The sequence below is a fragment of the Paramisgurnus dabryanus genome, chromosome 6 (genome assembly GCF_030506205.2).
Source record: "Paramisgurnus dabryanus chromosome 6, PD_genome_1.1, whole genome shotgun sequence".
In the NCBI taxonomy this organism is placed as follows: Eukaryota; Metazoa; Chordata; class Actinopteri; order Cypriniformes; family Cobitidae; genus Paramisgurnus; species Paramisgurnus dabryanus.
Window position 1 is genome coordinate 37,976,767 of NC_133342.1, and position 14,641 is coordinate 37,991,407.

Genomic DNA, 14,641 nt, shown 5'->3' on the forward strand with positions numbered 1-14,641 from the left:
TGAAAAGCTTTTGGGTAAAATGAACCAGCCAGTCAGTGGCTATAGGCGGGGTTTTATCAGTGTGACATCACATTAACAAGAGAATCAAAACATCATGGCCATTTCTCAATACCAAGAACGGCAAGTTCGGATTTGCATCCTTCAGAACGAACTCCCGAGGACGTCAGAGTACTTGAGGTTGTCATTTAGTCTAACCAGTATGTGCAGCCCTGGCTATTCTTATTTTAGTGTATTTGCAATAAAACGAAATGTTATATAAAATGCAACTCTGCTTGTTTTTTTCTTCATTTCGAAAGTATGTGTATGTGGTTCGGACAACACGCGCATGCGCTGATTAGCTTAAATGTATTACAAAATTAATGATGATATAAAACAAAACCCTTTATTTTAAAAGTACAAAACGTTTCTACAACATTAACAGTAAACACAAGAAAAATATCCAGTGAAAGTACAAAGGCAGTGATTTAGTACAACGTTAAGATTTTATAGAAAATATATGTGATTTATAAAACTTAACTTTAACATCAACTAAAACGAGAACAACAAAAAACAGACTTCATATGAATAATAAAGCAAAATAAATAGATCAGACAAAAATCTGCCAGTTAGATATATCCAAAGGGAATATTTCATGTTTGAGCATCAGACACTGAGCAGTAGAGCAGCAGTACTGAGCCTGAGGCAAATTTTAAAAGGATTTGCCGAGATAAGGCTGCCCTCAGCGGTGTACACGCCGCTGACCACCCGCTGATCACCTGGAACGTCGTCGGGAGGAAATTTTTAAATAGGTGCTATCTTTACTAATTTACCACAGATTTGAAGTTTATTAATCTATATTTTAATAAACTAAAACAGCTCTTAAAACGACATTTTTTGACACAGAAAGAGTAATATTTCGAATATTGTGCAAGTTTTAAGCTCCATTGCCATTGATGTGCAATGCATTCTGGGAAGCTTGGCTGTCAATGAGTCAGCACAAGTCACCTCCTGATGCATCCTCGATAAAATGGGCGGGTCAAGAACACATCCGGGGTTGTTATGTGAACTTGGGTAGATTTGAGATTGAAACAGTACTTGGGCCACGACTGATGATGTTTTAAAAGTCCACAAGAACACAAATACAGACAAACACATGTTGAGAAATGGCCCATGTCTCATGAGACTGCTTTGGTTTGTTGGGGATTAAAAAGTAGGAGTGGGTGGATTTTTTCATTGTAGGGTGGTTGTGCTCACACACTGCCAACACACATTTATGTCCAAATACCTTGTGATTGTGCATAATTTGTGCCCTTTAAACTTAAGCATTATTACAAACACCAAATTGATTTCTCAGTTGAAAAATTATGCTATTCCTTATTATTTTTTTTATTTTAATATTGTAATGTTGGATATATGCATTTATTTGCCATCAAATACATCCTTTCAACTCCACAATTCCTATCCTGAAGTGGAAATGTGTATGAACTTGAAATTCTGAATGATTCAACTGGCATGGAGCATTACGCTGCATTACTCTTTCTTATCTTAAATTTCTTAACACCAGATGGGTGTCATTGATCTGTTAGTCTTCATCTCTTTGAAATTTTTATTTTGGGGATCTCAAGTCTCTATGCATTTTTCATCGAAACAAATCAAAACAAAGTGTAACTAAAAATTCAAATAAAATCATAATGTATTTTAGCATCTTTAAAGCCAACGTTTAATGTTTAGCATTGCAAAAATGTACTCTTGGTTTTAAAGATCATGAGAAACATGAAATGGGTAAATGTACAATCAAACCATTAAGTCCTTTAAAAGGTACCTGTAGTCCACGGAAAGTGTAGTCTTCCAATCTGGTGATCTGGTTTCCTGCGAGATAGAGAATGCGCAAGTGATCCAAGCCACGAAACACGTCAGCTGTGATTAAGTGGATCCGGTTTCCATTAAGAGCGAGTTCAAGAAGCAGTCCAAGCTTTCTGAACGCTCCAGCTTCAACGGTGGAGATGCTGTTGTTCTGCAGGTAGAAATAGTGAAGCTGGCCAAGCTCAGATATATCCCGTTGACGGATCTGTCCAATGGCGTTGTCCTGCAGAAATATAGTCTGAACAGAACAGACAATTCAAGTTAGATGCCATAGCTGCAAAAAAAGGTAACACTTAGGGTGGCACAATTTTGACAAAAATAATTATTGTTGATTATTCACCATGATATTGTAATTGCAATTATAATTGTTTGATAATAATTGACAAAAAAATTATTAATAGATTTAACATTGACGTTTTAAAACGTTTTATAACTTTTTGTGAAGCAGCTGCATGGTAAATTCAATAATGTAATGTAAATAACAAATAGTTGTAGGAGTTTTAAGTTGTTAGTAAAAAACGAATGGCAAAAGGACACATCAACTTAAAAATCTCTGACTTAAAATCTCTGATTCACCCCTGTATTTGGTGCCCAAACATACTGCCGAAACGCATAGAAATGAGCACAAGTGGACAGCTGTAATTGAGGCGATTATGTAATTGTTTAAGCCATATTTGTAATCCCGACTAGTTTTCCGATTAATTGTGCAGCCATAGTTACACTTTATTTAAATAGTACACTTTAGACTAGGCTTGTTGCGATAGTCGGTGTAACCGGTGATACACAGGGCTTTAGCCTCTTACCGATTAGATCACTTGACCACCGCGGCACTGTCTTCCAATGTCGTTTTCTGGTAATTTAATTATTTATTTTCGTTTGCAGCGCTTGATGGAGGAAAAGCTTAGGGGTGGGCAATATGGGGAAAATATAATATCACGATTGGATTTGGCAAAATCACGATTTCACGATTTTATCACGGTTCTTTTTCATGTTGTTTTTTAAAGACTATTTTGCTATTACTGAGCCTTAATAGCCATACTAATGCCCTAATTTTAAAATGCAGTCCTACAAGGTAACAAATATATGCATGGAAAGTGCGTGTAAAGTACACGTACAACAGCGCATGCACAAGAAAATGTTGAGGCAGGACACTCCACTACAAACAATTACACAAAGGAAATAGACAGCATTTGAACAAAAAATATATTTTTCTCTTCTTTTAGTTTTAATTCTTCAAAGAACAGAAAGCTGTGGAGCATTTTCATCACCATTATGTTTGATCAAATATCGTCATATCGCACACCCCTAGAAGAGCTGTTTGCTTAGCTTGAGACTGGTGGGCTCCATCAAAGGCACTGTCCCAAATGGCACACTCCGGACATGTGGACTTCCTCAGAGTCCACACTTTGATGACATCATTTAGTGCAGACCTTAGGGACCCTTGACGCGAGTCCACGAGGGCACACCGGAAACGTATTTTGGGACAGACTCGAGCATCACAGTGGAAATAGGAAGAAAAGTTGCCCATCAGTGCACTCCTCCCATTCGTCATCTGATTGCTTTTTCGCAAGGACTTCTGGGCTGGTAAAGTGTGTGGAGCATGCTGCAGTGCAGCCTTTGCCGAAGACTGCATCAAGGGTGCAAAGGGGATCCTGATGAACACACTTCAAAGCGTAAAAATGGGATGGGACAGATGGGACACCCTACAGCAGTGGTCACCAATCCTGGTCCTGGAGGGCCGGTGTCTCCGCAGAGTTTAGCTTCAACCCACCTGAAGGACCTTATTAAGGTGCTTCAGGTGTGTTTGATTAGGGTTGGAGCTAAACTCTGCAGAGACACCGGCCCTCCAGGACCAGGATTGGTAACCACTGCCCTACCGACTCGTATACAAATCGAGCACGCGCAATTTAAGGCCACAAGACCGAAAGTTCACATGAAGTGCGGCATTTGGGACATGGCCAAATAAACCTGGCTCGAACACTTAATTAAACAACTGTTACATCGAATTGTATGCAGATTCATATGTGATTTAACCCAGCGTAGCCAGGGGCGTCAGTTTGTGTTGAAAAGTGGTGGAGACAAAAGATCAGATGAAAAAACATTACAGCAGGACAGGAAAATATTGAATAACGATGCATCATAAATGGGCATAGCGTAGGCAAGTCAACAACACGAAAATACTCATGATTTTTCAGAACATTTTAACCAAATGCTTTCAAAAAGTGGTGGGGACAAAATCAGCCATTCAAAAAGTGGTGGGGACATGTCCCCAGTGTAAATGGCACCTATGAGCGTACGCAAGTGCTGCATTTAATCAATTGCCTCTAAGTTAAAAGTGAAAGTAAAATTCGCATGCACATTTATAAGCCCCCCCCACCCGTTAATAACGGGTTTGTCAAACGCTGATTAACCGGAGGGAAAATTCTGTCACTGCAATATCCCTACTTTAGACATTATACTGTACTTACTATAAGTAGCAGTGCAACTAGCTGTCAACTAACTTAGGATTAGTGTTAATGGTATGGTTTAGGAAGGGATTAATGTTATGGTAATGAGTTGACATGTGGTTGATACATTAAAATTTAAATCAGTAGAGTGTCTTTTGGGTGATCACCACAATACACGTCAAGCAATTTTGCGCTTTAAAGACATCTAATAGCCGTCCAAACAGCCCAGACATCTGTGCCAAAACAAGGCAAAATTTGGGCTGTCGGTGAAAGTTTGATAGTCGTATAACCATACCCTCAAAAAATAAATGAAACCAAACCAGACTTTGCTTACATGAAGGAATATCAATCACCTTGCAAGTTATTCTGGCAAAAAAACGACATATAACCAAGGTTTACTTGGATATAAAAGATAAGATAATACCTTATTAATCCCCAAGGTGGAGGAATGTGGTTGTCACAGCAGCAATATGATAAGTAAAGAAATATAGGAGAAAAAAGCACAGGGATATACATTCAAAGTAAAAGATATTGGGTGTATGGTTAACCTAGATGGTGAAATGGCGGCTATTGCTTGTAGATAAAGTGGTAGTGGATATTAAACAGACAGTATAATACTCTAATGACTGGTATTTGACAACAAGTTGCAATATTATGCGTAGTTAGTAAATAGTCTAAAGTGGAATATCGAAATTAAATGTTACTGAAATAGAGTAAATAAATGTTATAGAGAAGAAGTGAAAAACAAAGAGCTAATACTGCCGCATTGCCTGTTTGCAATGCAGAAAGCTTTGTTGGTAAAAGCAAAATAGATTTGCTGCCACTTTGAACGGGTGAAGTAATCTTGAGTTTAAAGTAATTTGTCAGTCACTTTGCATGGTTTCTGTGATGCTGTGATGGGTAACTCCAGTTGGAAAAATCTCACTTCTGCTCCACACTCATAAAATAAAGGTGCAAAATAGGTTTCATTGCAGAGATAGATGACCCATTTTTCTTTCCCCACAGGTTCTTATAAGACTCCCTCCTTACGTTTTGATTGTTTGTAAAACCCCTTTTTCACTACAAATAACATTTTGTGCAACATAATGAATCCAATATTTCAGGAACTACAGTATATATTTATGGGAAAGCATGGCTGTTTGCTTAATGATATTTCTGATTGGGTACTTTTGTGTTTTTGGCTTGATTATGGGTAGTCAAATAGTCTACATCTGTATTTAATTTCTCAAAATTAAAGAAAGAGTCTTTAGAAAGTTTCTTTCTAAAGGTTTCTTTTTTATAGCAAAACTCAAAGGGTTTCTTCAGGTGAAAGACTAAAGGGAGTTTGCTGGGAGCCAGCAGATCATCCATACTCTAACAACTCTTATGAAACGAATCAATACAAAGTTCGGTACGGTGAACTCTTCTGGTTCTGCTGTTTCACAGGCAGAGCGAAAACTCGCAAGGAAATCAATTAAGCGCCGTCAGAAACGGCATTGTTCAGCTTTTATAACAGCAGTAGAACTAAGAGAATTGCCTTCACTGTATTAATGTCACCACATATTACACTCATTCATTTTCTAATTGATTCCTATAAAGTTATTGTCTGATCACACGCAAGCCGAGCTGGAGCACATTGCTCATGAAGCGTAGGTTACACCGGTCAATTGAGCAATTTATGTAAGCCAGCTCATGAATATTCACAAGCTGCGGTGGTTTTATTGATTCAACTGAGGTAAATACTGTATTAAGAGATCATAATGTGGGAATATGGTAAGATGTTGGGCATGGTGAAGTCAGATTCGGGAAGTTACCTCTAGCTTTTTGTCAAGATTAGCCCAAATTCTGTTATATCAATATTATCTGATTTGTCTGTGATTATTTAGTGTGCTGTATTATTTAGGATGACAAGAAAAATATTAGAGCAGGGTCTTGTGGGTTGTGCGAACATTCTGAAGTGATGAGATGTGTGAGCTTGTATGTTTTAATTCACAAGTTTATATAAAACAGAAAGATAAATAAGGAAAACATTGTTTATTATAAATGGCTTGGATGCATCTGATGCTTGGGCACACTGCAGCAAAGAAACCTAAATTTTAATGCTATCACTACTTTAACAGATGGCAGCTAATAAATGTTATTTGTGTGGTTATGTTTTCTGCTCACCAATTTATACACTGTAAAAATCCTTGTTGCACTTACTTTCATCTAAAAATATATAAACATACAGAAATATCAAATGAAAGAACAGACCATCTGCTTTCAAACAAACAATAAACAAACAAAATGGGGGAAAAAACATATCTGCTTATAAACTCTTAAATATGGGAATTTTTCTTTAAAATATTTTTTTGCAAAAACTGAAATAATTGCATTTTTGTGAAGGAATTTTCTTAGAGATCACATTCAGGATGATTATCAAAACATACACAGAGTTTAAAATTAGTAAATAATTTTTTGCTTTAGTTTTTTCATAAATTCAAAAAGTCTCTAGTTGTGTAAGTAATCTAGTGGATAATTGTATTTTATAATAGAATTAATTCTGTGAGAGATAAGTTTACTGCTAGTGTTCAGAAATTCAACCATAAGAATGTTTTACTGTGGTTTAATGGAAGCTGATGAAGAATAGGGACTCCTATTAAGACTGGAAGAGACACTGATAGGCTTTGTTTCCAAGGTCTGCGAAACAAAGTTATTCAAGAACTGAGAGTAGCTAAATCCAATTATTATCTTCATCTAATGAAAGAGGCTAAAGGTAATAGTAAGCTAATTTGGAAAAACATAAATGCTCTTTTACGGAAGGAATAAAATTTTATATGAGAATTTAAACATAAAGTTGAGGGAAAGCTAATTGAAGATGATTGTGCTATTGCTACTATTTTTAATAATTTTTTATTGACTGTTAAAGAATTAGGGGATACATTTTCAAAAAGGGAAATAAACATTAATCCGATTGAGGATGTATGTAAAAGTTTCGATTTAATCAAGCCAAATAAAACACAAGTTAATAAAGTTATTAGCTCATTGAAAAATTCAAAATGTAAAGATGCTCATCATTCGGATATTATGTTTGTTAAAACTCACAAAGATAGTTTAACACCGGTCATCACTCATTTAATTAATTTGTCATTTAAAGGTAAAGTTTTTCCTACTTTGTGGAAAAAAGCCATTGTTCCTCCTAATTGTTTTTAATCTAGAGACTATTATGAAGTTAGTAACTACAGACCCATAAACATACCGCCAGTAATCTCAAAGGTTGCAGGGAAGATTGTATTTGAACAACTGACATCTTATCTTAATACCATTGAGTCTGGCCTACATTGTTTGCAATTTGGCTTCAGAGTAAATCATTTTACAGAAACAGCTACTTTACATTTAATAGAGCAAATAAAATCTAAAGTTGACAAAGGAGGATTTGTTGGGGCTATATTTTTAGATCTACGTAAAGCCTTTGATACCGTTAATCATACAGTTCTCCTTTCTAAATTGTCTACATTTCAATTTACACCTGAAGCTTTAGCATGGGTATCCTCATACTTACTAAATAGAGAACAATGTGTAAAAATTAAAGGGGTTAAGTCCTGTAATTTGCATTATACAATGGGTGTACCCCAAGGATCAGTACTAGGTCCATTACTATTTAGTTTGTATATTAATGATCTCTCGCAACAGTGTGAAGGGATACAAGTACAAATGTATGCTGATGATACTGTTATTTTTACAAGGATTACACAGTGGCTGGTCTTAGCTTAAATATCAGTAAAACAAAAGGATTTTTTCTCAAAAACAAAGGTTAAATCTCCTGATGTTGACATATCTATTAATGGTGAAAAAATAGAAAATAGTAAATGAGCTCAATTATCTTGGTATTATACTGGACTCAAATCTCAATTTAAAAAAAATTGTTAAGAAAATGGTGAGGAATATTAAACACAGTATTGCAAACTTTAGACAAATTAGACAATGTCTTCCTTTTGATGTCGCTAAGGCTCTTATGCATGCAACAATCTTTTCTCACATGTCTTATTGTTTGACATGTTGGGGTCAAGCTGGTCAAACTGTTATTAAACCCATAAAATCTCTATATAAACAGACTTTAAAATTTTTAGAAACCAAATCATTTTCATTCTTGTAGGATCATAGGGAAACATATTTTTTTTAAACATTGACAATTTGAGACTTTATTCAAGTTTGTGTATGGTTCATAAAATCCTAAATGGTCTGGCTCCTTCTGTATTATGTGATTTTATTCATCTTTACTGTGAAACCATTGTGAGATCTACTAGACTATCACTTATGAGTGATTGGCTGATTTCCTTTTGTCGTTCTGCATTTGGACTATCATCTTTCGCAGTGAAAGCGACTAAACAGTGGAATGCCCTAACAGAGGATATTAAAGGGTGTAAAGCTCATTGTCTTTTTAAATTGAAGTTTAAATCTTTTTTTAAATCGAACCAATTATGTAACCATTGAGATTGTTAAATTGTTAAATTGATCTATTTATTTATGTTTTTATGGCCCTGACAGTATTTGTGTATGTATGTATTGTATATGAACATAGGTATTGTCCGTGTAATGTTATTTTAACGTTGACGTGCCTGGGGGACTACGGATGAAAATTAGCCTTTGGCTAAATCCGTTACAATACATGAAATGGAAATTTTATATTAAAAAATGTGCATGGTCCCATTATAAATAAATAAAAAACGAAAAAGTTAACATATTGTGACATGACATTTGCAACATATTTTACTTCCATAATATAAAAAAAACATAGCATGAGATTTGATTTTATCCATCAGGAATTGATTTGAACATTAATGCACAATATCAGAAGCAAGTCAGACCTGTATGTGATAGAGAAAAATGTCCAACGGTTAGTATTAATGCGTCATTTTTAAATTACTGTTTAACGTGCCAGTGTCACGGCTCGAAAACCCCTGTCCACCATCAACCAATTTAAGCAATAATGTGAGACAAACACATTCATTCAGTTATGCTCCCAACAGTGCTTTACTCACTGAATTTAAATCCAAAAAAGTTTTGAGAAATCGCCAACAAATGCCCGAAATCACAGGCAAATCGTTGCTTGACGCGAGTGAAAATCACCCAGTGTAAACTATCAAAGATGTGATCTGAGAGAATCACCAAAGAGTCGCCGACACCCATGAGATATCTGGCATTCTAGATACTGTATCTGGATCTGTTGGCGATTCAAAATCATGCCATGTGAAATGTGTTCTGACTGAAAACAACATCAGCGATGACCTACAGCCAATGAGAGAGCAACATACAGGACAGCTGGAAGTTCGGGGAAGAGTCTCCCCAACCATTTCCTCCTCCATTGTATTTTCTTTTTCGTCTTTTCGTTGCAATAATAATCCCAGTCTCACCTGAGAATTGCATTGTTTCCTTGTCACTTCTCGCATGTGTTTGGTTGTAAGACATAGTTTGCCAACTGGGACAAAGTTGTCAGCGATACTTCCTATGGTAAAGTCATGCAGTGTGAAAACCCCTGTCACAGATTCATCGTGCCGTGTCAACACAGCAGTGACAGAACGCTAACCCAGATAGTCATGCCGTGTGAAATGATCTGTGACCCAACTACTTCATGCAGTCTGAACTCTGCATTACTCCTGGATCATAAAGTAGCTACACACTATTTCTTACAACATACACAAACAGATGACTTGCTGATTTCTCCTGTGTTTTTATGAAAATCTGATTTACTGAACATTTATCTCATGACCCAAGCTGTGTCACGAAAAATTTTAATGTTATTGATTTGATGTTTATGCGAACAAAAGCGCACTCACATGTAAAATCTAATTTAAATTGGCTTTGCATGACTACTTTTTTACATTTCTAGAAATTGTTTCCAAAACCATGATAATATTGATAATCATGTTGATTTTGGTCACTATAACAGTGATGTAAAATTTTCATACCGTTTCTTCTCTAGTTTACGAGTTCAAATTGACCCTAAAGATGACGCACACCAATGGTAATTGCTGCGTTTACACCAACCACGTTTAAGGTGTCAAAATCACATCTACCGCGCCTAGTTTGCCGCTTGAACAATTTGGATGCATTCGCGCATCTAGAGCGAAGTAGACGTGCGTAAAAAGCAAGCATTTGACACACGTCAGAGGCGAAACTCGCTTCTTGTGGAAGGGCAAGTGCTATGCGGTTGTTTGTTTGCAAAATGACTGATGTTGATTGTGCATTTATCGAGAGAGGGACCGGTTTGTTTTTGGTCACCTTACTATAGGGGAAAAATAGTTTACAAAACGGCTGGAATGCCACGGGTCGATAAACGTCACGTGACTCAGAAGTGAAATGTGTATTTACAACTTACTAGGTTGCCCGATGTCCTCACTGACACTCATCCAAGCGAGGTCCTTTTTATTCCTGTCTCCTCTATAGAAATAAGAACTTGTGTCGTATAGCTCCGGGTGACTGCTTACGGACAATATCAAGCGTTCCTTCGTGTTGAATGAGTGACTCCACCGGCCGGGGCTGCCGCCACAGCACCAAGCAGGCTCCTGATTGGTTAATGCGGAGCGAAAATCCGCCAAATTTTTCAACTCGGATGTCAGCCACAAATTCGCGTCAAATGTAAAATGCACAAAAAGCACCATTCGCGCGTATCGCGCCAGACGCTCAATTCGCGTGAACTAGGCGCGTGAACTAGGCGTGTGAATGAGGCGGAATCGCGTCAAAATCAACACAAAATGACAAATAAAGTGTTAAAATTACACACTATGTGTTAAAAGCTTAACGCACAAAGAGTGTAAATCCTTTCTAAAAGTGTAGGTTTTTACCTGATTTAGCAAAATTAATAATAACGATTAATTAATGCATTCGTCCACCAAATATACCCATAATTGTACATTAAACTAAGAAACGTTAATTCCGTGGCCATCAGAAAATAAGTTTCTTACTGTTATACAGTACTGCTTCAAAGCAAGTACCAGGATCAGGCAGTTTAAAACCACCACTGGGTCAGCACCCCATTACCTTGACTAGCTTATACAGACTTATGTACCCTCTAGATCCCTGCTCTCTGCCACAGAGCAGAAAGGAAAAAACAATCACTATTGCGTACCTTCTCTGGATCTTTTCCACATCTCTGGACTGATCTACCGGTTACAACAAGATCTGCTGGTTCTGTAGCCGTCTTTAAGAATCGGCTAAAACCCATCTCTAAAAACACATCAAACTATCTAACTAATACAGAGTTTAATATCTTTTTCTAATATTCTATCTCTATCTTTTCTATCATTGAAAGAAAAAGAATTTAACCCTTGGCTGTGTGTATTAGACTTGATGAGACTTCTAGTGCACTTATGTGCATACGAGTACTTGTGATGTTCTAATTGCTTCTATTGTTACCTCATTTGTAAGTCGCTTTGGACAAAAGCGTCTGCCAAATGACTAAATGTAAATGTGAATGTAACATTAATTTGTGAGCATTAAACACAGATGCAATCATTTGTGAAATGCAAAACGGGTTTATTAGCCACACTACGAAATACACACAATACTAACTAAACAGACAAACAAAATAAACATGACATAAAAGGGTTGGATAGCATGGAAAATAAAGAAAGTAAAAAGAATGGCAATATCACTATAGGATTAACTTCTGCACAATCCATCAGATCCTCTAAGATTCGCCTAATTATTGAGAGGTCATAACCTATGCATCAGCGAATTAATGAATGGATACTTGCATTGGCTTTAATGAGGCAGTGTGAAGACCCAATGCATGAGCGGATAAGAGTGTGAGAAAGAGAGGTGCAATGTGTTTGTGAGTCATTTGAGTTGTTCCCTTATGTTGTTCCTCTGCATTATTCCATTGAGCAGATTGATCTGTGGAGATGGTTGAAGTTTGCCGAAGTGATGAGTGCCCGAAAACTGTTCCAAGGAGGGAGACAGGTCTTAAAACAGGTAGCTGTATTGAGCTGAGTGCTGTGAGCTTAACCCATTGTGAGGTAAGATTAATTGGATAGCAGGGCCTCTTAACCTCTTGATAAGTCCAACCCACTGAAACTGAGATGTAAAATGTGAAAGGTTGTTGTTCGAGTATTGTTGTTTCACCCCGACACCTAATTTGTATAGTTGTGCCATTGCAGAGAGGTTGTCTTAATAATAATTCGGATTATTATTAAACGAGTTTGATGCCAGTTATGGTAACATGATGCATATTATTGATCAGGAAATTAAAAGAGGATTACTAAGAAAGAGAGAGTAATCATTACAGAGTTTAACACACACTAAATACTTTTCAGAATTGTAAATATAAGCACTCTTATGCACATATGTTCGCATAAACATCAAATAATTGGGGAAATAATTGGCACATTTGGGGTCGTGGGATAAATGTTCATCTAGTTCAGATAAAACACAAGTAAGTAAATCAGATTTTCATATAAACATAGGACAAATTGATAAGCCTGCGTATGTAAATCAAGTGTACTTTATGACCCAGGAGAGAGCTGCGCTCACAGCAATCACAGAAGAAACAAATAGAGTAGAAAGGAGCCTTAAACTCATAATTTAATGGAGAATGAATAGAAAATATGGATCTGCATAAATAAATATTAAGTCAGTACAACTAGATTTCCCTAAATGTGAAAAAAAATTTTTGGATTTAAATTCAGTCAGTGAAGCACTGTTATCACATACACATGGGAGCAGACCTGAATGAATGCGTTTGACTCACGTTATTGCTTAAATTGGTTGGTTCTGGACAGGGGTTATCAAGCCGTGACAATGCCACGATTAAACGGTAATTAAAAAATTATGCATGAATACTAAACGTTTGAAAAATTGTTATCACCGTAAACCATTAAACCGGTAATCGTTACATCTCTAGATAAGATCTCTGAAGAGTAGATAGTACTGCTGGTGGTGTGACAAAACTCTTTATTTGAGTCACGATTCAAAACTGTTTACGATCCAGATCGCCTACGACCTATATGTGACTTCCTTTCCATATGTTACAATTAGTTAATGCAGTAACTAACATAAACAATCTAGTTTACAATCTAACAATGAACAATCTAGTTTTTAGCATTTATCAATTGTTAAGTTGTTAGTTAATGCATTTACTCATGTTAGTTCATAGTGCATTAAAGGCAGGGTCCATGATCTCTGAAAGCCAATGTTGACAACTTGACATTTAAAATCACTTAAACAAACATGCCCCTACCCCAACAGAATCTAGACCTTCTTTTGATAGACCTGCCCCACACATACGCAACCTAGGCAACGATGTTGGCTAGTAGACACAGCCCTTACTGCTGATTGGCTACAAGTGTGTTTTGGTAGTCAGCCCGACTCCCTTATTCAAACTATTTTTTTTTTTTAGAAATCGTGCACTCCGCCTTTAACTACACTCGCGTTGGGTCAAAAAGGAACGAGCCAAGCAGGCTGGGTTGGTCCTTTTTTGACCCAACACTGGTTTAGAAATAACCCAGCATTTTTATAGTGTACTGTTTATAGTTTTAATGTTTGATTTTAAAAATGCATTAGTAAATGCTGGAATTAATGGACACTAAGATGAATAAATGCTGTAGAAGTATTGATAGTTCATGTTAGCCAGTGGGGAACCTTCAGGGCCTTCTACGCCTTCAGAGAAGGCTTAAAAAAAATTAATAAAAAGATTTTTTATAATAATAATACAAATAAATAATATAGTATTCAATAAAAATATGTTTTTACATTTTAAAATTTCTATTTAATTCAATTTAATACAATATATGTAATATATTTTCTCTCATCTGTTTTAACGTTAAGCTTACTGTAAGGTTCATGTCATGAAAACATCTAATCCAATCAGAATCGTCTGTCTCTATTAAGGCCCGGTTATCTGGCTCATTCATTGGTTAGGACTTCATGAATCCCAGGGAAGGCCAAGCTATGTGTTTTGGTGTGGAGAGTGACGGGCAAATCGACCAATCACGTTTTGATTTCAAGGGGGCGGGTAAAAAACAAAACATTGTAAGCCTTCATGAAGTCCTAATCATGCAACAAACTGGATGCGAGCTGCCGTAAAACACCAAAGACGAAGATCATAGACCGTTAATATTAAGTTTAATACAGTCTAATGGCCCGAATCTCTGCGGTGAGAGTGGTTGAGGTAAATGGCGGAAAACGTGATTGACGTTGTGGCTAGCTTGATAGGGCTGAGGTAAAAACGAAATAACTTAAGCGCGTACTCGTGAAGAGCACAGCTGGGAGAAGCGCGTGCAAAGGAGACTGTGCATATGACGCGAACACGAGTAAAATAAAGGGTTTAATTATACTTTTACTTCCTGACAGTTTCACTTGTTACGTGAGGATAGTAATGACTGACAGACGACGCC

General features: G+C 36.7%; 1 protein-coding gene across 1 annotated transcript in view; it reads right to left on the bottom strand.

Annotated features, from left to right (window-relative positions):
- Window positions 1-14,641, bottom strand: part of lrrc24 (leucine rich repeat containing 24) — a 46,760-nt gene that overhangs the window by 6,793 nt on the left and 25,326 nt on the right. Inside the window, exon 3 of the mRNA XM_065276709.1 lies at window positions 1,802-2,080. Within this exon, the coding sequence (XP_065132781.1) occupies window positions 1,802-2,080 (279 nt within the window). The remainder of the gene's footprint in view (window positions 1-1,801; window positions 2,081-14,641) is intronic.